Raw genomic sequence first — 25,595 nt, forward strand, 5'->3', positions numbered from 1 at the left:
AAAACACTTGTTGGTAGGTGGATTGGCGACTCAAAAGTGTCCGTAGGTGTGAGTGTGTGAGTGAATGTGTGTTGCCCTGTGAAGGACTGGCGCCCCCTCCAGGGTGTATTCCCGCCTTGCGCCCAATGATTCCAGGTAGGCTCTGGACCCACCGCGACCCTGAACTGGATAAGGGTTACAGATAATGGAAGGATGGATGAATGGAGCATTAGCCAAACTCCTGGCATTAGCCAAATTTGAAATTTCACATGGATTTTGTGTTATTTCTTTGATAATTTGCTCTCATTACAACACACAGTGTATATATAGTTTATGTTTTTAAAATAAACTGATCAGCCCTTTATTGTTACCTTACATTCATTTTCCATTTTATCAGCTCCAATTTCACTGTAGAATTTCACAGTTATAGGCTGTGGTTCATCAGTTAATATGATGAAAAAACTTCTTTAGCCCCTTTTTTGCACTGTTCTGCAGTGGTCACGACCCATAAAGGGCCACCACAAATAAGATAAAGAATATTGTTTTGGATGGATCAGCCTCAACACTGCAGGGAAACATATGTGGTGGACATTTCTAATATGTCTAATAGAGCGGCAAGTGAGTGGGCACTGGGTTTAAAAACTCTAGCAGCACTGCTGTGTCTGATCCACATGTACTACTAACACACCTATGACTTTGTTCATGTGACTGCAATGCTGGGATTGATCCACCACTCAAATAATGGCCCTACCTGTCCTGTGGTGGTCTTATGGTGGTATACTGGCCACTGGGGAACAGGATAAAATCGAGCTAACCATGTATGCAGAGCAACGGATGGTCTACAGTCTGTAATTGTAGAACAACAAAGCGCATATATGTGGTCGGTGGAGCTGGTAAAACGGACGAGGCGGTAGTGTCAATGTCACCGCTGACCAGTAGGTGGCGAGTTTAGCTCAGGTGCTTTTCTTCCATTCCTCTCTCACACAGAAGAAGATGTTCTAGCTCAGTCGCTAGCTAAAAACATTACAAAAACAAAGCTCTGTACTGCTGTTTTTATAAATGAACGTATGACTCGGAGTTTCGAAGGCTCCTGTGAGAGTAATAAACCTTCAAAATGGAGAACGACGAGAAGCTGCGGTCTCTAATGTTCACGTTAACGTACATGCTAATGAAGCGGCGGAGAGACCTGAACGACTCTGAGACGAGGAGACGGAATGAAACTCAGCAGAGAATTAGACACAGACAGTATTTTCTGCAGAGACAGAAAAGAATGCTGATGGTAACACAGTTTTATTTGTACATTCATCACCTGCTGATTGTGTTTACGTCATTTCGAATTGAGCACATTGTCTGTAACCGTCTCCCTGAGAGTTAGCCAATCAGAAACTACCACAACTCCAAGTGTCTGCTGTGTGTCAAAACAGTGCTTTAATAGTGTCGTCCATGTACTAATTCTCATTTACAGTGTGTGAAGGCACAGGGCATTGGGTTATTAAGGTTACCCCCTAAAACAGGGTGGAACAGTGCTGTGAACATATTAATGGCTTTAATGAGGTTAGGCACTGGTGTTTATAATTAGTCCTAGGTCCCAAGTGCCACTTCAAGTTTTCTAAAAGGTATTAAATGGTTCTCCATCTCTCCAAAGAACACACATCTCCGTACTAGTCGGGCTTGGTACTGGGCACAATGGAGTACTGCTCCTGTGCACTGGGACATCTTTATCTGTTGGGTTTTGGACCTTTGGGGACACACTGCAGAAACCAAACCCATGTCCCTTTGGTAAGAAACTCAAGCTCCTCTATTACTGGTGAAAGAAGACTGGGACTCCATTAATAAAAGAGATTAACTTTATAAACTATGTTTATTGGCCATATTTATGACTACCTTTCAAATGTAACATTACTCATTTCTTTCTCACCTACACACACAAACTAAATCTAGGTAAACATAGCAGAGCCTACCTGGAATCATTGTGCGCAAGGCGGGAATACATCCTGGAGGGGGCGATAGTCCTTTACAGGGCAACACACATTCACTCACACCTATGGACACTTTTGAGTCGCCAATCCACCTACCAACGTGTGTTTTTGGACTGTGGGAGGAAACCCACGCAGACACAGAGAGAACACACCACACTCCTCACAGACAGTCACCCGGAGGAAACCCACACAGACACAGGGAGAACACACCACGCTCCTCACAGACAGTCACCCGGAGGAAACCCACGCAGACACAGGGAGAACACACCACGCTCCTCACAGACAGTCACCCGGAGGAAACCCACGCAGACACAGGGAGAACACACCACGCTCCTCACAGACAGTCACCCGGAGGAAACCCACGCAGACACAGGGAGAACACACCACGCTCCTCACAGACAGTCACCCGGAGGAAACCCACGCAGACACAGGGAGAACACACCACGCTCCTCACAGACAGTCACCCGGAGGAAACCCACGCAGACACAGAGAGAACACACCACACTCCTCACAGACAGTCACCTGAAGGAAACCCACGCAGACACAGAGAGAACACACCACACTCCTCACAGACAGTCACCCGGAGGAAACCCACGCAGACACAGAGAGAACACACCACACTCCTCACAGACAGTCACCCGGAGCAGGAATCAAACCCACAACTTCTAGGTCCCTGGAGCTGTGTGATTGCGACACCTACCTGCTGCGCCACCGTGACGCCCTAGTTAAGATCAGTGATAACCAAATAAAAGTACAACTCTTTATGAACACTGTTCTGGTGTTGAAGTGTTTCTCTTTTATTTTCATGCCATTCTTTGATTACGTTAGTTTTTTTTATTATTATTATTTTTGCAGATTGTAAATAATGTAAATAATAGACTTCTCTTTCAAACATTGAATCAAATTTCCATATTCATCTCTGCAGATGCTGATTGCTCAAAGCACCCGCTCGGTCAGCGTGGCACGCACACGCGCTTGGACCAACATAGAGAGCACTGACTGGTGGGAGAGGGTAGTCATGACAGAGTTCCAGCCTTCCGATTGGCTAGAGCGCTTCCGAATGAGCAAGGAGACCTTCTTTGTCCTTTGTGGGAAGCTGAAACAACGACTGACTCGGCAGGACACATGCCTGCGCCCAGCGCTGCCCCTGGAGAAGCGTGTGGCCGTGGCCTTGTGGCGCTTGGCTTCGAATGTGGAGTACCGCACCATCAGCACACTGTTTGGTGTGGGTCGTTCCACTGTTTGCAAGTGTGTGCGGGAGGTGTGCCATGCCATCGCCGTCATGCTCCGCCCACTTTATCTTCGCACACCAAGCCAACAGGAGCTGGAGGATGCCGCACGTCTTTTCAGCACTCGCTGGGGCTTCCCGCACTGTGTAGGGGTCCTGGGCAGCCTCCACGTGCCAATTATCGCACCGACTGGAAACGCAGACAGCTATTGGAACAGCCGTGGCTGGCTGTCTGTGGTCACTCAGGGCGTGGTGGACGGCCTCGGTCAGTTCTGGGACGTTTGTGCTGGTTTCCCTGGGGGCACTGAGCATGCTGAAATCCTTCAAAATTCCACGTTGTGGGTCATGGGATGTGAAGGTGGCCTTTCGCCCCGAGACCCACCACCTCGTAACTTCATGGGGAAGCCTTTGGGTTACCTGATGCTGGGGGATGCTGGGTATCCCCTACAAAGCTGGTTGCTGAAATGTTACCCCGAATCGGAGGACCTAACATCTGGCCAGCGGGCGTTCAACCGCCGTCTGGAGAGGGCCCGCAGTGTGGTGGATGATGCTTTCCTGAGGCTCAGGGCACGCTGGCAGTGCCTTTTAAAAAGAAATGACTGCCACATGGATGTGGTGCCCACCATGATCCTGGCTTGCTGCATCCTCCACAACGTGTGTGAAGTGCATGGGGACACTTTCATGGATGAGTGGGTGCAGGCTGTGAGGCAGGAGGACAACCCGCAGCCAGCCGACGAGGCTCCGGCCTCGGGCGACAGTCCTGCAGGAGAGGAGGTCAGAGCGCTGTACTGTAAATATTTCCTGCAGCAGGAGAATCAGCAGAACCAACCAGAGGAGCAGAACTGAGGGCAGCTCTGCTCCCCCAAACTCCCCAACATTAAGGCTCGGACACCCTCAGTTTTGCCTGATAATTTAAGCCCAATCAGAGAGAACTCTCAACAGGAGTAAAGTTTGTGGATGGACACTGACAGAAGTGTATTGGGCTGTCATTAAGAAGAGAGCTGTTCTAAAACTTAACGACTGAGCCATGTTTTTGTGGAAGTATGCGAACATGTAAATCAGGGCTGGCCCCGAATATTTTTAATATTTTTCTATTAAGGCACTGCTCAGCTCCACCCCTGTTTAGTCTCCAGCACAAGAATCAACCAAAAAAACCCCACTGTCATCCTCAGGTTTTTAACACTTAACCACAAGGAGCAAACAACACAGCATCATTTTAACGTAGCCCTTACACAGTCCTGTTCAGAACAACTGTTTTTAGACCCTGTTCCTTTAAATGACAATGAGCCACAGCTCAGTTCCACACTGAGAACCCAGGAGTGAGAAGCGAAGAGCAGAATCTTTTTTCTTTTAGCCATTTTTGCTTGATTGTCTTCTGTTCTCACTTTAACCACATTTAATCAGAACACTTATTCCTCCACGCTCGTTGTGTTCGTTTTTCTTCTTTTACTCTCCTTTTTGAACCTTTCTGAATAAAGGCAGGTCCCTTGTGAGACTCTCAGATGAGGAGGAGGCACAATTCTAACGTCTCTACTCTCTGTGAGATGTAAGATGAAGCACAACGTCAGACCGTTTCATTTTATCCCACGATTTCTGAGAAAAAAATGCATTGTTTTATTTTACGGTTTGTAAGTTCCGGATCAAAGTAATAATGTGCACGTGATTGGGTAATTACTGCAGTGCAACGATTCCTTTAACTCTGACTAATGTAGTGAGTATCTTCACGCTTCTTAAACACGATGGACGATGAATCGTAATCAAAGTTAAAGGCGGTCCTTGACCAGGAATTAGAAATCTCTCTCCCACATTCCCTTCCACAGTTCTAAGGTGGATTCATTTGCAGTGAATTATATGGAAAAAAAACGTAATTGTATAAAATACTAATGTTTTTACAATATTTCTTTTATACATTTGTTTTACAGGTTGGGATTTCTGATGTCTTTATTTGTTCCCACCTGTTACATTTGTACCTTGTAACCTTTTTAATGAACGTGTTCCTTCTCATCCTTTATATTTTATAATGGCTTCATCATGATTGGGTGAACTTTGATCATTGTAATCCTTTATAAATTCTCAAAAGGCATTTTTATTAAATGAAAATGTAAGTAATTTCACACTTGTACATGGTGCATTCAAATGTCGTGTTTGAGAGTTGCCAGGTATATAACAAATTCACCATTGCCTTATATTCATTGAATATAGCTACTTCACTAATGCACCCAAAATGACCACAGCCTGGTAGTGCAGCTTGTGTAATCTTCATAAAAAATAAATAAGACCAGCCCCCAAGGTGTCGGAGAGTCGGATACTTTCAGTGACTTCACCGTCAGGATTCTGCTGTTTGGCTCTCTGTACATGCGCATATACAAAACTTCCGTGTATCGTTTTGTAGCGGCTCTGGTATTGGTCCGACGTGGAAGACGGCCTTCACATGTCATGCCACAATAGCAGACTTGTCAAATTTCTTTTCCTACAGAAGTAGGCAGTTGTTCATTCCTTCATTCACTCTGTAACCCTTATCCAGTTCAGTTGGGTCCAGAGCCTACCAGGAATCATTGGTTGCAAGGCAAGAATACACCCTGAAGGGGACGCCAGTCCTTGACAGGGCGACACACACTCACACCTACGGACACTTTTGAGTCGCCAATCCACCTACCAACGTATGTTTTTGGCCTGTGGGAGGAAACTGGAGCACCCGGAGGAAACCCACGCAGACACAAGGAGAACACACCAACTCTTCACAGACAGTCACCCGGAGGAAACCCACGCAGACACAGGGAGAACACACCACACTCCTCACAAACAGTCACCCGGAGGAAACCCACGCGGACACAGGGAGAACACACCACACTCCTCACAGACAGTCAACCGGAGGAAACCCATGCAGACACAGGGAGAACACACCACACTCCTCACAGAGAGTCACCCGGAGGAAACCCACACAGACACAGAGAGAACACACCACACTCCTCACAGACAGTCACCCGGAGGAAACCCACGCAGACACAGGGAGAACACACCACACTCCTCACAGTAGGCGGTTGTTGACCATGTTGAAAGGCACTAGACTCTGGCAGTGGGAGACTACATTGTGGGTGGACGCAGCCAAAAATGCATTCTGGAACAGATTATTAAATAAAAATTCCAAAAAGTTCAATGTCTTTGTATTTAAGGCGATTAATGTCACTTCTTTCTTGTAAAGAATGATTTTTTGCTCATAATATTCCCTTTATTGTATCAATTGAACTAACTTTACTCTGTACGCAGAACCCTCTTTCTTTCCTCAAGGTCCCTTTGATGGCATTAATAACTAGCATATCCCTGTCATGCCAAACCACCCAGTTTGTCCCTGCAGTGTGTGTCTAACTCATAATATATAGGTCTAAATGTTGTTTTTGTGTCTGTTGAGGTGACCCACAAGTCTAGACTCATGTAAGCTACCCAGAAACCCTCAGGTGACACGAATCTCCTCAGCTGCGTTCCTCTGTTGTGCTGCGGCAGCTGTGCTGGTGGAGATTTAGATTAAGAATGGCTAGGAGGTAGAGTCTGGGTTAAGATTATGTTGAGGATTATATCGTATATATATAGACCTTCCCTGTTGTTGTGTAAAAGGGAATGCTTTGGAATGTGAGCAGACAGACACATCAGGGTCAGAGCATTTTAGCAGACACGGTTCTTTGATGTCTGCTGTGTGTTCAGCTCATTTGGAGAAAACAAAATTGGACTGAAAACCATTAGTGTTCAAATTTGAAGCATTTTTAACTGAATCACAGAAGCAGTGGTTCCCTTGTTTGCACACACTATGGATGTTCATTATGTAAATCATTTTTGTTAGTGGAGTTATTATACCTTTAAAAAAATAAAGGCCGACAAGGGGTTATCTGGAGTGTATATACGTGATGCCTCTATACACACGTGTAGTAGGCCATTTGTCCAGCTTCTACTCTTCTGAGAACGCATTAGACATGTCTGAACATTGCTGTGAGGATCTGATAGCATTCAACCAAAGACAACAGCCAAATCTGACCTTACAACCACCACAGAAATGGTTTATTGATCACACAATCAAGGGCTTGCCATGGCCAACACACACTAACACACCACCACGTCAGTGTCATTGCGGCACAGAGAACGATCCACTACCCAGATCAGACCTACTCAGTGGTGGTATCCTGACCAATGAGGACCTGTGTGTTTGATCATCTCTCCTGTGATGTGAGAATCAAGTTATCTTTATTATCTAGTCCTTCGTTAGCTACTTAGACGAGCTAATGTCTGAACTCTGAGTGGTTTGAAGGCACGCATCGTTTATTACGCGCTGGATCTGTTTACACCAGACTTGGATTAAGGCCTGATGAGTCAAGTGAGCTCTGAGATATTATCAAAAGATAACACCAGGGGATCAACTGTAGAGGTGCCTTTGCACGTGCCACAATATTTCTGTATTTATTCGATCAGAATGTTAAATTGCATTAAATCCGAACATGTGTTGGTTCGGTGTAAATGGGGGCTACTTCTTTTCACTTGGAAAATCAACCTAAATGTTATTTAACCAGTGCAGTCAGAGCTGATACACTCTCAGAAAACAGGTACTGTACAGGTACATTATCGTCACTAAAGGTACCAACAGTATTTTTAAACTTAAGTTGTGCTCGCTAAAGGTGCATGGCATTCTATTCTCCAGAATAAGAGGTAAATATCTGAATTAATTCACTGTAGAACTGTTAAATAAAACAACAATATAAGTCCTCACAGTCACCCGGAGGAAACCCACGCAGACACGGGGAGAACAGATTACACTCCTCACAGACAGTCACCCGGAGGAAACCCACGCGGACACAGGGAGAACAGACCACACTCCTCACAGACAGTCACCTGGAGGAAACCCACGCAGACACAGAGAGAACACACCACACTCCTCACAGACAGTCACCCGGAGGAAACCCACGCAGACACAGGGAGAACACTCCTCACAGACAGTCACCCGGAGGAAACCCATGCAGACACAGGGAGAACACACCACACTCCTGACTGACAGTCACCCGGAGGAAACCCACGCGGACACAGGGAGAACAGACCACACTCCTCACAGACAGTCACCCGGAGGAAACCCATGCAGACACAGGGAGAACACCCCACACTCCTCACAGACAGTCACCTGGAGGAAACCCACGCAGACACAGGGAGAACACCCCACACTCTTGACAGACAGTCACCCGGAGGAAACCCACGCAGACACAGGGAGAACACACCACACTCCTCACAGACAGTCACCCGGAGGAAACCCACGCAGACACAGAGAGAACACACCACACTCCTCACAGTCAGTCACCCGGAGGAAACCCACGCAGACACAGGGAGAACACCCCACACTCTTGACAGACAGTCACCCGGAGGAAACCCACGCAGACACAGGGAGAACACACCACACTCCTCACAGACAGTCACCCGGAGGAAACCCACGCAGACACAGAGAGAACACACCACACTCCTCACAGTCAGTCACCTGGAGGAAACCCACGCAGACACAGAGAGAACACACCACACTCCTCACAGACAGTCACCCGGAGGAAACCCATGCAGACACAGAGAGAACACACCACTACCAAAATACTGTGTGTACTAATTAGCATATATATATATATAAATGTAAATATTTTCAGTAAAGAGTGACTATCTACCTACATAAACATGTATTATTTCAACAAGTCAGATGCTCATGCAGGTTTATGTCAGTTGTCATGAATAGCTAATAAATGAGCACTAACCCTAAAGTGTAAACCAATCAGAGACCTTATTTTAAGGGAATAATAATGGAACGGTTACATGTCTGACCTGTAGCACTGACCTCGACTGACCGTTACTCCAGTTATGAAGCCGGGTGCTAGCAGCTAGGAGGATTACTTTTCTGGAGCGAGGGAGAATTATAACAGGCAAAGAAATAAGAAAGGATGAAGGGGGTGAGGGGGCAGGTGGCAGGGATAGAGAGAGTGCCATAAACACACACAGACACACACTCTTGGGACCAAAACATCGGCATTCGTGACCCAGCCGACTGCAAAAATGATCCACCCTTTAATGATCGGCATCGTCATCGTCAACACATCTATGTCCGTGATGTTCTGGACGTTGCTTCTAGCCAACTCCTTCTTCAAAGAATACGAGGACGAGCCCAGCAAGCCCAAGTCCAGCAAAGTCTCTCCAGCATAGGAGCCCAGACATCATGTAGCTTGACCTGAGCACTGTCCGGCATTTTCTTTATGGCTTTCTAGCGCTTTCTTTCTTTCTTTTCACCTGGATTTAGATTTTCTTTTAGAATTCAACTACCATCTCAACTACGAGGAGCCAGGGCTCCAACACAAGGTAATGTGTAGTTTTTTGAAGTTACACAAATAGCATTTTACAGTTATCATCTTCTTGATTACGTATTAATTGTAGTCTTTGTAAACTTTTTAAACCTTTATCCTGCACCCTACAATGTTTAAAGTCCTGATGATATTCTACACCTTTCAATTATTATGGATTATTAGGATAATATTAGTATTGATATTATATGATACATTTTCTCTGTGTTTCATTCTCTATCGTCTTTTTCATTCCCCGTGGCTGGAGTAAGGATCAGCACACACTCATCTCATCTCATCTCATAATCCTGAACAGATTACGGTTCTATTCCGTTGGCTCCTGTTTTCTGTGAAAGCTATACCTTACCAGCTTGTTTTTAAAGGGGAAGTCCACAGGTTTTTCCAGTTTTCTGAAATGACGGTGTTGAACAGCATACTTCACTGTGTTCTGAAATAAAAGGCACATTGTAGAGGAACGTGTTCTAAACCTGAATCCAATCTAGAAACTGATTTTTATTGAGGAATGATTTCAGGCTGTTTCCAAAGTTACCACTGAACCTACTCACGTCTTCATCATTTTTGAAGTAAATCTGAAAGTGTTGCAGGTCTGTTTTGTCTCACAAAGCTCTGAATGTCTCCATACACCTTCAATCAATTCATAAACAAAGTATGATCCGCGCCAAAGTCGTATTTCACAAGAACAATATCTCAAGCATCAATTCGTGGATTTGGAACAGTGTCATTTCTTTGAGGTTTATTTGATGTATCTTTAAATAATGTGGAGGTGTGATTCCTGTCACCAATGATGTGAATAACTCAGGCTCGGTGAGGTTTGCTACAACAGTGTTTCACAAAGTAAACTCAAGCCACTTGGAATGAAGGTGTTTACAAATTAATAACATAATGATGAAGACATCTTTAATGAAAACGGGAGCTTAAGCATTTATCCATTCATTCATTCATTCATTCATTCAGGGTCATGGTGAGCTTAAGAAGGTTCTTACTAAATTCTGAGTCCAGTGTTTATTAATGTGGAGTATAGAGATTTACCTGATTAATGAAGATGAATAGTAAAAATAAGTATATATTTCATGTCTGCTGCTCGAATGTGAAATGTGCTGCTGGAGTGAGAACTGTGAGAAACTGTGGAGTGAGAAAAGTATCCAGCCAACAGTGTCCTCTGGGCAACGTCCTTTGACACACGATAAAGGACTAGAGGAAAAACAAACGAGGCAATAGCAAATGAGCTCCTGTCTCTGACTTTGCATCTACAAAGTGGAACACAAATGTAGGTGTATCTAAAACAGCTGACAGTGAGTGGGAACAGGGTTTAAAAATTTAAACATCACTGCTGTGTCTGATCCAGGTCCAATTACCAGCACAGTGCTGCTGTGCTTGCAGTGCAGATCACTCCTGTATCATGAAGTTATCAACTCATTCTGGCGTATCTCTTGCGATCCAGCCCTAGTGTCGTTAGTAAGTTGTGATTGCAAATGTATTCAAACATTGTGAGGTTTAAGAGTTGTGTTGTTGTTGCTAGAATTGTTGAAATGTATTCTGCTTCACAGCATGGGTTGTCACATGAGTTGACAGCACGGTATGTTGTAACATATTAAGTACCCGCGCTTGTTTACGACATCCGTATTAAGTTATTATTAGGCCGAGACCACTTGGTCTATGTGCTGGCATTCAGAAGTGCTATCGGTGCATTGTCAGTTCAAGCCCTTATGCAACGTAGATTATTTTTGAGGCGCTTATGACGAGGTTATTCAGGATGCCCCTGGGATTACAGTGAGATATAATGGAGAGCCCCAAACATACATTTGTCACACATTGCTAGTCATCTCTCTCAGGAGTGTGAGAGCACTGTGTCCATATCACCATTCTGCTCCTCCAGCTCCTCCGTCTGCAAAGCAGCCATGCTGCATCCGCTCATGATTGGGATCGTAACGGTCAACACTCTGATCACTGTGGTGGAGTGGACCTGGATGATGAACGAGGTCATGAAGGTAGAAGAAACTCAGGAGAATTCAGTTGCTCCGGTGTAGGCGCATGCTACCAAGCAGTCTGTAATCATAGCATGGGGTCTGCAGACCTCCTCGTGGAGAATAGTTGTAGGAGAATGTCTTTCGTTTCGAAACAGCTGCTTGTCGACCAGCGCCATCTGCAACATGAAGGAGCGTGTTAAGGTAAGAGCGTGAACTAGACAGCAGCTTTATTTGGAGTCTTGCCCAGGGGCTCTGGTTTGTACTGCATTTGATTGGTTGTGTGATTACTTGAGAAAACTGAATCCACTCTTGCATCACTACCTAATTCTTGCACATATTCTGACAACTGTGCAGATGGGATAATTCCTTATGCCTTTTGGGATAATAATGCACAACTTATTTAAAGAAGAATTCCATCATTTGTTCAAAATTAAGGTGTAAACGTTGTCTTGCAGTGCCTTGAAGGAGTTCTCCATCAATCGTTTATCCATCACTACACTCCCCAAAGTTACTCATGGTCTCAGAAGGATAAGAGCTTAACATCTCCTCGTTATTCTTATCCAGGAGTACATCCGATCCTAAAAACAGTATCTGCATGGCAGCCATAATGAGGATGGGCTAAATGTGCAGGACTTGATTAAACAGAGCTAAGCGTTAATTCTCATGTCCTCACCTACACAATTATCTCTTTCTTGCTGTATATTTGAGTAATAGACTGGGAGCCTATGGCCTTATAAACACCACTTGTGTTATTCCTTCATTCATTCATTCATTCATTCATTGTCAGTAACCGCTAATACAGTTTTTATATTTAATTACAAATGCAAATGTATATTTATATATTGTGCACTACACACCATATTTAATATTATTCAGTAATATTCCAAATATTTTGAGGATAAATAAAATGTATTAAGTAATTTAAAAAATGTATAGTAGTCTGTTTTCAACAGTTGCTCAATTATCAGCCTCACAATTTGATTATATTTGTGTTTGATTCACATTGTTTTTGCTTATTTTTAGATGTTTCAGACTGTAAAAGAAAGTTAATCACATCTAAAATCAAAGAATTTTGCAGTGCCTCCAGCTACTTATTAAAATCACAAAGCTGCACAGAACTAGCATATTAGCATGTTTTGTATGTAGCTATGGCTAAATGACTAATAAATTAAACATTGTTTCCAAACAGTTGAACTGTAAGACCAGACAATATAACCGTGCTGGACTTCTTCCTGTCCATACAGAATATCTACAGCGTTTGTAGCCACAAGATTAGCAAGAGTCAAGAACAATGGCTAGCAGTGGAGAGGAGCTGATATGGAACATTACAGGCCTGCGTCCTACTGGTTCCCGAAACCTGCTCCAGGCCCAGAGTGGAGATGCAGTTTACTTTGTGGATTACAAACCCCCAGCAAGAGACGCCATCACTCTGCCCCGCAATGTTCTGTATGTTCTGGCTGGGGTGGTCCTGGTGGTTGTAGCCACCTACGCCATAGTGGGCCACCTCATTAATGACCTAATGCTCGACCTGGCAGGTAGCTTGGTGTCGATGTGCCTGTCCCATAAAACACTCGTGAAGTGAATTCTGTGAATTTTCCTTACACTCAGTGTCTGAACCATTTCAGCATTTCAAACAGAAAGTTACGTCCATCTGTGGCCATGACTTTAACATATTTTCCTCTGTCTAAATGAACTAACTTCACTTTGCTGTACCCCATGGAGCCCCTTCTGTGTCTGATGGCATGTGGAGTGAGAAACAATTCCTAATGCTTCCAAAATGATATTGTAAACCCAGTAAGATTAGCATGCTAAATGACCTACTCATGCATTGTCTTTTACAGCTTGTGTTGTGAGGTTGGACCACCTTTACACAGGAAGAAAAAAATCTTTAAAAAGTTCTTTAGAGCATTATTTACTCTTTTACTCCAAAGTTAAATGTTAGTAAAAAGCTTCACTGTTAGCGTTCACCACCATGGTATCAAGCTAACGTTACCAATGAGCACCATTTGTTGTTAGCAATTAGCCGAGTTAGCCACAACAACAGATTTGAACTTGGAAAAATCAGTGTATGTCTACTATGATTTCTTCAGTAAATAGCAGGGAGTTTTCAAAGGTTCTGTACGCTTCTCCAACCCTTCAGCAGAAGCTATGAAAGAACCCATTTTAGAGATGAATCTGAATAAACTCATGCTAATCTTTGTCTCACCTAGCTTTTTATTCTCTCTCTCCAGACTGGGTCCTTGGTCTGAAAACTGAAGTGAGGGATGCAGAAAGAGGCTCTGGCGTAGGAGTAGGAGATGAGGATGAGGATGATGATGATGATGATGATAGTAATGACGATAACAACGAAGAAGGAAGGAGGATGAATGGAGACGTGCATACTAAGGAGGAAGTTGTTGGTTTGTTGCCGGGGTTACAGAGATGCTCCAGTCTCTCTTATCCCTGCACTAACCAACATGGCGTCCGACCTCTTATTTCCAGTCAGCACAGAAACTCCTGTCCTTCTTCCAGTGAAATATCAATCTCAATTCCATATGTTACTACCCTATGAGTTTTAAACACACGTCTTCTTTTTTTGTTATTTTTAATTTTTTAAGGTACAATAAGCGGTATTTTATATTTCTTAGTATGGTCTTTACTGCGGGCTGGACACTGATTATTCATCAGACCACTGCAGGCGGAGAATATTTAACGGAACGTTCTAGTAGCGCACATTAAACCTATTCATATTTAGGTAGCATGGAAAATCCTTCTTATTGTACCTTTCCATTATAATCCTTCTCAGTTTGTTGCTGTAGAAAAGCAAAGTGTGGTTTTCTGTTGTTGGGAGCAGCACAAACTACGCATTGGATTATTTGTATCACACTTCCGTGACGTTATTAACCTGCTATGTTGTTGCACAGTTGTAGAGTTTTACCAAACAGTAGTAGTTCTACGTAACTCTGTGATGTGTTGCTCCAGGATTCCAGAATTTTGTTTACAAAAAAAATGATGTAAGTTGGTTCTATGGAACAGAGTTCTAGAATTTCTTGGGTCAGAGTTCTAGCTCTTCATAGGCCACAGACCTTATTGGAATATAATCTGTTTCCCAAACGTCCTGTTCTGTTCTGAATGACAGTCCTGTGTAACAGGTGGTTGTTTAAGCTTCTCAATAAAGATATACACTGAGTCATCTTGTGGTGTGTCATCACTAATGCCTGGAACAGAACAGAAAGCTTAGGGTCCGTGTCAGGGTCATCCAAACTGGACAAAGGTACTTTTCAGGTCTCATAACTGGAGCATGTCTTTAACAGTTGTAAAACATTATAGGAATGTCCGTAACTAAAAGGGGAATATCACTGAATCTCTTAATAATGACTGGTAATGATAGGAACCACCAGACAGACAGGTGTCCACAAGACATTACATAGCCACTGTATTCATCACCGAAAACAACCAGCGAACCATAGGTTTCTTGTGAGAAGTTTCCACACAATGCTTCAAACAACATGTTTAAGGCCAATTTGAATTGGGAAATTATTTACCAGACATCAAATATAAAGCCATTTTATCTACAACCTTTTTATTTAGAGACACAAGAAACCTCTTGAGATGTTCTGGCTCTTCTTACTGACACACTGAACCATTAAGAGTTAGTACGTTTATCTAGAATTACAAAACAATGGCTGTTTATAACTTAACCATTATAGAATAACTTACTGGAAAGAAATTCCCTACATTTCCCTTCAAAATATGTGCTGTTCATGACACAGAGGTCAGTTAAATGTGTGAGACTTTCTACTGCTTGTATATTTATTATCTTACCTGGACCAAGCACACGTTCGCCTTTCACAAATGAATATACTACTTTAACAGTTTCTTCTGGAACTAAGGGTATTACGTTCCTCCTCTTCTGGGAAAGCTATACTGTAGGTGTTGGAACATTGCTGAGAGGCGTTGTTCACTGCTACAGAAACTCACCCCAAAGATATGGATTTGTTTGATCAGTCCACTGCCCCGTCACACAACACTGGCATGATCTATACCCCTCTTGCCAATAATTGGCACTGAGCACGGTGACTGTAAGCTGCATCCCATTTGTTTAATGGGTTTCTATGAAGATTATTCAAGCTGCGCATGAAAAATTGGTCTAAATGTCCTCAGTGTTCACCTGTTTATAAGGGTTTTCCTTAATGTAGATAACAGTAAAACCACAAGTGCATTGAAAGTCTTTAAAAATGTGTGTTTATTGGTTTTTGTATCACTTCTGCATTCAGCCCCACCCCCAGAAAAGTGAACATACACACACAATAGTGCACTAGAGGCAGTGAACACACACCCGGAGCGGTGGGCAGCCAACACCAGAGCTTATTCAAGGGCACCTCAGCCATGGATTGAGGGAAGAGGACAGTGCTGGTTCTTCACTCTCCCTGCCACCAACATCCTGCCCCTGGAACCAGCAGCCCACTTTCTTTAACCATCACGCCACGCCACACCTGCGCAGGTGACGAGAAGAAGAGTATGTGGGTGGAAGTGCATTGATTTCACTGTGAAACAGATCTTTATCAAGGAGGTTCTGAAATGGTTTTACAGTAATTCAGGGATATAGCATTTGAACGTGAATGGTTCCTACAGCGTTAGACTTTCAGACGATAAACTGTCGACGCTGGCTGCTAAGCCCCACCTGCTGAAGGATAAGATGTGTAGTTAAGCCCTTTGACCTTGAGGTTCTTAGCCAATCACAAGACTGGATCCACCGCGACGGCATAAGCAGTGAGCATGGAGTAATAGGCCATATCTCTCCCATTCATTTACATAAAAGATAAGCAAAATGGAAATGATTCACAAGAAGAAAACTCTGAAGATCCCTGTGGTGTTGTGGTAGCTGCACCTTTGTTGGATTCTTCATTACGTTCTTAAGGTATGCACTTTGAGACTAGTAATGCATGGTCATGATCTGGTATTCTGTAAATGTGTATAATGTTATTATATATTCACTAACATACAAACTCCTACCTTGTGTCCTATATATGTGTCCTATATCTACCAAATGATTCGTTTAATACAACATTATTTTAGAATTACGGCTATTAATAGGACATTTTCTCAATTTCTGCTGCAATAACTGCTTCTATACTCTTCTAGGAAGGCTTTATATTTATATCTGAAAATTGCTCTAAAGATTTAACTGCATTCAGACCTGAGAGCGTTAGGAGCAAAGGTTGAATGGTTCATTTTGATGATAGAAGCCACTCCAAACTCAGTGCTCTACAGCTTGGTGCAGAAGTGGTTTCTACTCTTCTATTTGACAACTAACATTGTGCATGATGACCAGGGGGTCCCAGTTCATTTCTATGGAGATTGTCCAAGCACTAGACACCCCTTGCAACAAATGAATGCAGCTACTTCAGCTAGAGAGGTACACACCCTCCGCCACGACTGTGCTCCTTCCAGTATCTGTGGGGTGTGTTGGAGTGGAATTTTCTCAGTACTTGACCTCGCTAATGATCTTGTTCCTCGTTGTTCTTTATGGAACCCAAGTGGTTCTTCTATGGCATCACTGAAAGAACCCTGTATAGCACCTATGTATTGCAAAGGTCACATTACATTCTAATCTACAGCTGAATACTGCCTCGCTTTAAAGTTGCAACCTGTCCAGGTCAGTAGGGCTCACCCTGACCTCTGCCCCCTCCTCTCCACGCACCCACCTCCATGGCAACCACTCGTGAGCCCCCAGTCCTCCAGGTGAAGCCTCCAAGTGAAGAGGTGCTATTTAAGAGCTACATCCCTCCTGCTCGAGATGCCATCCACATGCCCATTCATGTCTTGTATATGCTCCTCGCTACCATCGTCATCATCATGACCCTCTATGCCATCATCGGTCACCTGATGAAAGACCTCATCCATGACTTCGCAGGTAATGTGTAATTCCAGCTGTGGAATGGAAATTCAAGCATATATTTCACGTTATTGTCTTCATGGCCCAAACATTTGGAAAACTGTGACAAAGTATTGAGAGCATTGTCCCCTTTTGCTGCAGTAAATGCTTCTGCTGTTCTTTTCACTATTTGTGGGTTCGATTCCCGCTCCGGGTGACTGTCTGTGAGGAGTGTGGTGTGTTCTCTCTGTGTCTGCGTGGGTTTCCTCCGGGTGACTGTCTGTGAGGAGTGTGGTGTGTTCTCCCTGTGTCTGCGTGGGTTTCCTCCGGGTGACTGTCTGAGAGGAGTGTGGTGTGTTCTCTCTGTGTCTGCGTGGGTTTCCTCCGGGTGACTGTCTGAGAGGAGTGTGGTGTGTTCTCCCTGTGTCTGCGTGGGTTTCCTCCGGGTGACTGTCTGTGAGGAGTGTGGTGTGTTCCCTCTGTGTCTGCGTGGGTTTCCTCCGAGTGACTGTCTGTGAGGAGTGTGGTGTGTTCTCCCTGTGTCTGCGTGGGTTTCCTCCGGGTGACTGTCTGTGAGGAGTGTGGTGTGTTCTCTCTGTGTCTGCGTGGGTTTCCTCCGGGTGACTGTCTGTGAGGAGTGTGGTGTGTTCTGTCTGTGCCTGTGTGGGTTTCCTCCGGGTGACTGTCTGTGAGGAGTGTGGTGTGTTCTCTCTGTGTCTGCGTGGTTTTCCTCTGGGTGACTGTCTGTGAGGAGTGTGGTGTGTTCTCCCTGTGTCTGCATGGGTTTCCTCCAGGTGACTGTCTGTGAGGAGTGTGGTGTGTTCTCCCTGTATCTGTGTGGGTTTCCTCCGGGTGCTCCGGTTTCCTCCCACAGTCCAAAAACACACGTTGGTAGGTGGATTGGTGACTAAAAAGTGTCCGTAGGTGTGAGTGAATGTGTGCGTGTGTTGCCCTTTGAAGGACTGTCGCCCCCTCCAGGGTGTATTCCCACATTGCGCCCAATGATTCCAGGTAGGCTCTGGACCTACCATGACCCTGAACTGGATAAGGGTTACAGATAATGAATGAATGAATGTAATAATGCAGAAAAAGCTAGAATACCAAAGCAACAAATAGCAGCAATCCCAGTAGTTTCTATTCGTTGCTTTGGAATTCCAGGTTGAGTGGAGCTTTTTCTGTATTACATTTATTTCCAATACTTTGTGCATCACAGTTCCATCTTCTATCCTTCCTTCACAGATTAATAACTCAATCCTCCAGTGCAGTTGTCCCAGTAACCCCCGATCCCTCCCTCTTTTCCAGACTGGCTGTTTGGAGAGCAGCCGGAAGAGGAGCAGATAAACTTCTTTGAGGCGAGGGATAAGTTCATGGTGGACTGGTGTCCGGAAACCACTCCGGAGCTGGAGGCGCTGGCCCGAGCCGAGGAAATCAAAGTGGTCATGGAAGGCAACGTCCGCGGCCCAGCCATTTGGGTGATCTCAGACGAACCCAGACCCCCCCGCACTGGGCCTCGTGTCGCGTTTGGAAAAAACTCATAAAGTCACTTGCCCTCTCCTCCTAGAAAATGTAATGGTCAAAGTAAGAGCTCACACGACGGCAGAGAACCTGAGGTGACGTGAAGGATTCACAAACTTTAAGGGTTTTTGCACTGAAACATCTCATTTACAAACGTGATCCTTTAGGGAAATACCACTGTTCTTCTATGGCATCACTAATAGAACCATTAGAGATACGTCTTTTTAAAGAGTGTAATGTAAATGTCATAAGGCTCTACACATACTGAGTTATTCAAAGTAAAAGATGTTAAAAAATATTGGTCTTTGCTGTTTCTGTTTAAATATCTGGAGCTCTAGATAATGACGTTCCAATGTTTGTACAAACCTTTCATTTAAAGATACAATGTGTGTTGTTCTACTTGTATTATTTAGAAAACTTAAAAGTGAATGCTTTCTGAAATACTACAAGATTTTACAAAGACAACGTCAAGGAAACAATGGACCCACCACGACCCTGAACTGGATAAGGGTTACAGATAATGAATGAATGAATTCACTTCTTGTAGATTATCTTGTATTAAATAAAAGTAAATTTCCACCTTAACCTTTTCCTTTGGAGATTTTTTTCTTGTAAATATATTAATAATAATTCTAAATATGGCTAGAGATTACACACTAAGCGGTAAAACGATGAGGGGTGGTAGAATCCCGCTCCGGGTGACTGTCTGTGAGGAGTGTGGTGTGTTCTCTCTGTGTCTGTGTGGGTTTTCTCCAGGTGACTGTCTGTGAGGAGTGTGGTGTGTTCTCCCTGTGTCTGTTTGGGTTTCCTCCAGGTGACTGTCTGTGAGGAGTGTGGTGTGTTCTCCCTGTGTCTGTTTGGGCTTCCTCCGGGTGAATGTCTGTGAGGAGTGTGGTGTGTTCTCCCTGTGTCTGTTTGGGTTTCCTCCGGGTGACTGTCTGTGAGGAGTGTGGTGTGTTCTCTCTGTGTCTGCGTGGGTTTCCTCCGGGTGACTGTCTGTGAAGAGTGTGGTGTGTTCTTCCTGTGTCTGCGTGGGTTTCCTCCGGGTGACTGTCTGTGAAGAGTGTGGTGTGTTCTCCCTGTGTCTGCGTGGGTTTCCTCCGGGTGACTGTCTGTGAGGAGTGTGATGTGTTCTCCCTGTGTCTGCGTGGGTTTCCTCCGGGTGACTGTCTGTGAGGAGTGTGGTGTGTTCTCCCTGTGTCTGCGTGGGTTTCCTCCGGGTCACTGTCTGTGAGGAGTGTGGTGTGTTCTCTCTGTGTCTGCGTAGGTTTCCTCCCACGGTCCAAAAACACACGTTGGTAGGTGGATTGGAGACTCAAGTGTACATAGGTGTGAGTGTCTGTGTTGCCCTGTGAAGGACTGGAGCCCCCTCCAGGGTGTATTACTGCCCAGTGATTCCAGGTAGGCTCTGGACCCACCACTGCTCTGAACTGGATAAGGGTTACAGATAATGAATGGGGAGCCATGGCTAATCATTTAACAAACAGAAAAATTACATCCAACAAAGCCGCATGCAGCATTTCTTCTTGAAAAGTCCAGACTCAGAAGTTGATTGGATTCATTCCTTAGGTTTATGACATCAGAAAGCCTGCTTAAGATCGTCTTTGGACCACTTCAGTCTCAAAGTGCAAATGCTGGGCCATGGCACTGACTGCTCATTTTGGAATAATAGTCTTCTAGCACTTTAAAAACACCACATGGGCATGTTAACAAGGTTAAAAGCCTGATTGTACGGGGAGGGGCCCTTTAAACAGGTTGGGGTAGTGTACAAACCCCGGAATAGGTTTTATATTGCAGCCTAAATGACCACGCAGTTCAGTTCGCGTCTCCCACATCCACAGAGCGATATCGGTGCTGGTTACAGTCATATTGAACAGAGGGGGCGCCGTGTCTTTCCCTCACACTCTGCAGGAACATCCCTCCATCCCTCCTTCAGCGAGGAGATGAAGAGCCTCGAGGCGCGTCTCTTTCATTTATTTTTGAGGAAATAAGTAGCACCTTTTAAACCGCTCGAAGATGTAACGATAGCGGAGAGGGGCGGGATCACTCCGCGGTTTGGACACGATGGAGTGGACGGATACTTCTGAAGAACCGAGCTGGAGAGAGACGGAGAGGTGAGAGAAGAGCCGAGAGGGGCTTTAATAACCTTAAAACAGCATTTACAGTGCGTGTATGTGTTAACGAGGGGATACGAGGCAAAGCACCTGGTTCGGCTTAACGACTCTTTTCAGTGGCGGTGCCTTATCACAGCTCAGTAAACACAGCGTTTAATCCGCGCCTTTATGTAGTTCCCTGGTTTTCTCCTAAATTCTCACACCTTGGAGAAGACTAGCGTCACAACAGGCCTCTGATGTTCTTATTTACTCTGTTTCTAAAGAGAAGAAACGCCCCAATCTTAGGCCCTACTTCTCGCCTTTGTTTCTATTCTATTTAATGTAATAGAGGCCAATAGCCCGTGTCATTGATTGATTGATTAACGTGATTGGTTGTAAGAGCAGCTGCTCCAGCTCGAGCGCGTCACGTGACCAGATGCGCCTGTGTAATATGGCGTCCTGCTGAGGTGTGATGTGGAAGCTAAGCTAATTTCGCCTGGAAGATACACACAGGACACATTTAAAGTCCAAATGTGTTGTACGTTCATTCAGGGTCCATTTTATCAGGTCTACTGACTATAATTGTGAGATAACTGTTTGACAGGTAGACTGCAGTCCACCTATTAACCCTTTACAGGGTTGAAATCCAAATTTAAATTTTCACAAAAATGAACGCAAACAGCCCTGTGTGGTGTACACATTCACACTACCACAACTATGGTCCCTGTTAGCAGAAAAGTGGTGATTATGTGTATTATGCAATAAATACAAAAATGTGTGATTTCTCATTTCTCTTGGACTTTTTTTTAACTGGTATAAGAAAAAATGTCAAATGCTTTAAATGACTAACTTGGTAGTGTTTTGTGGGAATAAATTTACAATTGGATGCCTGTAGAGGCAAAATAAGAGTGACAAAACCTGTAGAATATTCAAGATATATTCAGCTCCTGGGATCTGTGAGGAGTGTGGTGTGTTCTCCCCGTGTCTGCGTGGGTTTCCTCCGGGTGCTCCGGTTTTCTCCCATGGTCCAAAAACACACGTTGGTAGGTGCCTGTTACCGGGCCAGCTGTGCTTCTTAACAATGTAGAACCTGGAGGACATAAAGGTTCAGACTATTGATATGGAATACAGAAAAAGCAAATGAAATAAGCAGAAAAAATAATCGCTGTAAAACTGAAAAAACTGATAAAATGTACTTTCAGGTGAAAAATATTCTTCACGGTTAAATCATTTGAATAGACTTTGACTGACAGACGTACTGTAAGGGTGTGTCAGATTTAACAGCTGTTTAAACATGGCAGGGTGTGTGAAGAGAGACGGGAACCTTCACAATAAATTCCCCCAGTGCCCAGTCTTATAGGTGAAATGCTTTGAGAATATTTACATTTAAAATAACCAGTACTCTTAATTTTTCTAAAATGAACACGGCCCATGTTTATCGAGACTTTTAAGAGAATAACGTCCAGTATTGTCTCATCAGTAAATTTAATTCTATTCAAGGTATGGTAAAGGCAGATCAGCATTCTTACACAGAGACGTGATAAATGTAGACAGTTGTCTTCCAGTCAGTGTCTCAAAACAAGCTTTGAATGGACTAGTGTTATAGCTGTTTGCCTGAGGTGGAGAATGCCATCAGGTCATACTCAGTTGATTGTGGAGGCATGAATTCTTTGGTACCATCTGTTGTCTTGCTGGAGCTACATGACCCACACGTTCCAGCAGTCTGTGGAGCTAAATAACTCATGTATTTGAATCTGAATATTGTATATTTCTAATATTTATCTGAATTCTTTCACATTTTTAAATGACATTTGTCTGTGTTTACATTTGACTTTTTAATGTTCAGTGTTGTCTTCACTAAAGTCAAAACACATCCAAACGACAGACACAGCATTGTTCTTTGGTATGAGATTCCTGAGTTGCTAAGTTGGCCTCAGTGTTTAGGTTCCCCTCCATGTTGCTTCCATGTAGCACATTAAATGGGTCAGAGTCACATGACTATACATGTGGCCCATTGGTTGATGATAATTTTTGTAGATTTTTGATTGACTGATAGGGCGGCATGGTGGTGCAGCAGGTAGTGTCTCTGAGAGTCCCGCTCCGGGTGACTGTCTGTGAGGAGTGTGGTGTGTTCTCCCTGTGTCTGTTTGGGCTTCCTCCGGGTGAATGTCTGTGAGGAGTGTGGTGTGTTCTCCCTGTGTCTGTTTGGGTTTCCTCCAGGTGACTGTCTGTGAGGAGTGTGGTGTGTTCTCTCTGTGTCTGCGTGGGTTTCCTCCGGGTGACTGTCTGTGAGGAGTGTGGTGTGTTCTCCCTGTGTCTGTGTGGGTTTCCTCCGGGTGCTCCGGTTTCTTCCCACAGTCCAAAAACACACGTTGGTAGGTTAATTGGAGACTCAAAAGTGTCCGTAGGTGTGAGTGTGTGAGTGAATGTGTGAGTGTGTGTTTTGCCCTGTGAAGGACTGGCGCCCCCTGCAGGGTGTATTCCCGCCTTGCACCCAGTGATTCCGGGTAGGCTCTGGACCCACCGCAACCCTGAACTGGATAAGGGTTACAGATAATGAAAGGGGAGCCATGGCTAATCATTTAACAAACAGAAAAATTACATCCAACAAAGCATGCAGCATTTCTTCTTGAAAAGTCCAGACTCAGAAGTTGATTGGATTCATTCAAAAATATTTTGGGACACACACCTAATAATGTAAGTGTTATCTTCAGTCAACAGTTATATAAAATCAAGCACCTAAATATGCAGTTTCCATTTATAAATATTTTTTTAAAGGATGAGTGCGAGGTACAATAATATCGTGCCACCGTTGCATCAAGTCAGTTCATGAAATTTCTTCCCACTTTAACATTTTAAGATAAACTCTGAGTATTGTTCAAAATCATTGTGATGCTTCACTGAACTGTAACAGAGAATAGAGCTGCTGTCAATGCTACTCTGCGTTCAGCACTGCGGAAACTGCACCATGTATCTATTGGACGAGGGTAGGAATCCAAAAAACCCAAATCTTAGTGTTCCTTTCGGAGCCAGGGCCAGAGGCTGTTGTGAATTTAACTGGCCGCCTGCATTTAATCGAAAGTATCAAATGTTCTAGTAAACCTTTTTCTTAACGTTATTGATGATATGTTTTATTCAATAAATATTGCTATTGTTTTATAGCCCAGGCCTACTTTCAAATTTATGGGAATAGTTTGAAGGAGGTTTTCTGCTCCAGTGTTTACTGTGCCCCAGTGCACAAAGCAAGGTCCATAAAATCATGGTTGACTAAGTTTGGTGTGGAAGAACGTGACTGGCCCACACAGAGCCCCTTTAGGATGAACCACGTCCTCTGGGAAATCAGTGTTTGACCTCACAATGCTGCTCTGAATGAATGCTCAAAATTCCCAGAGACACACTCCAACATCTTCCCAAGAGTGGGAACCAACTCCATATTATGTCTATGGATTTATAACAGGATTTCCTAAAACTTGTAGGTGAAATGTGTAAATGTGTATTTTCTCTTTGTTAATTCTGGAAAAGAAATTAAGAAATGTATCTTTTATTTCCAGAGCCCTTAGACATTGAATGGTACAGCCTTGTTCAGTGTGTAGTGCTCAGGATTCTGCTCCAGACACTGCCCTATTTTTGAACACTCTCCAAGGCCTTCTTTTAATTGTAACTTGGCGGAGTGCTTCATAAAAAATGAACCCTTTTTAAAAGAGAATGTACTGTACGTCACTGGACACTTTCTTTCCTTTTATTAGGATTGTTTTCTTAACCCCAATGAATGTGGACAATAGATTCCAGGCCTTTTTATTTTTATATATCATTAGTAATATGTATTATACATCTTTGACTACCTCTGCCAGTCATACCTTGTGATTTTTTATATTATATATTTGTTTATGTGATGAACAGCAGAAATCACATCTAAACAAGCCCAATGTTATCCTTCAGTACGTGAGTCTACCAGGGCATCATTTAAATACAACCACAACCCAGGCTTCATGCTTCAGTAGAAATGAATGGTAATGGCTTGTTATTGTGAAGTCTGAGGGGAAATGTAGTTATGTGATTTTCCATGTATTCACTGTTGAACCTGCAGTATTTTCATTCGTCCTGAACAGTCATTTTTACAGGCTTTGGATTTCAAGAATTTCCAAGATATCCAAGAATTTTTGATCTGTCTAATGAAACATTCAATAAAATCATACTATAGCTATTGGCCTAAAATGGACATGAATTCTAAAGAGGCGCAAGGTGGGAAACCACCCTGGAGGGGGCGCCAGTCCTTCACAGGCCGACACATACACCCACACGTTCACACCTACGGACACTGAGTTGTCAGTGCAGACACAGGGAGAACACACCACACTCCTCACAGACAGTCACCCGGAGGAAACCCACGCAGACACAGGGAGAACACACCACACTCCTCACAGACAGTCACCCGGAGGAAACCCACGCAGACACAGGGAGAACACACCACACTCCTCACAGACAGTCACCCGGAGGAAACCCACGCAGACACAGGGAGAACACACCACACTCCTCACAGACAGTCACCCGGAGGAAACCCAAGCAGGCACAGGGAGAACACACCACACTCCTCACAGAGAGTCACCCGGAG

General features: G+C 44.1%; 1 protein-coding gene across 1 annotated transcript; it reads left to right on the top strand.

Annotated features, from left to right (window-relative positions):
* Nucleotides 1-927: 927 nt before the first annotated feature.
* On the top strand, nucleotides 928-5,634 carry LOC136675732 (uncharacterized). The gene is made up of 2 exons (XM_066652462.1): nucleotides 928-1,258; nucleotides 2,884-5,634. The coding sequence occupies exons 1-2, from the start codon at nucleotides 1,094-1,096 to the stop codon at nucleotides 4,030-4,032; spliced, it is 1,314 nt and encodes a 437-aa protein (XP_066508559.1). The 5' UTR covers nucleotides 928-1,093; the 3' UTR covers nucleotides 4,033-5,634.
* Nucleotides 5,635-25,595: the final 19,961 nt, after the last annotated feature.

The sequence above is a fragment of the Hoplias malabaricus genome, chromosome X1 (genome assembly GCF_029633855.1).
Source record: "Hoplias malabaricus isolate fHopMal1 chromosome X1, fHopMal1.hap1, whole genome shotgun sequence".
Lineage (NCBI taxonomy): Eukaryota > Metazoa > Chordata > Actinopteri > Characiformes > Erythrinidae > Hoplias > Hoplias malabaricus.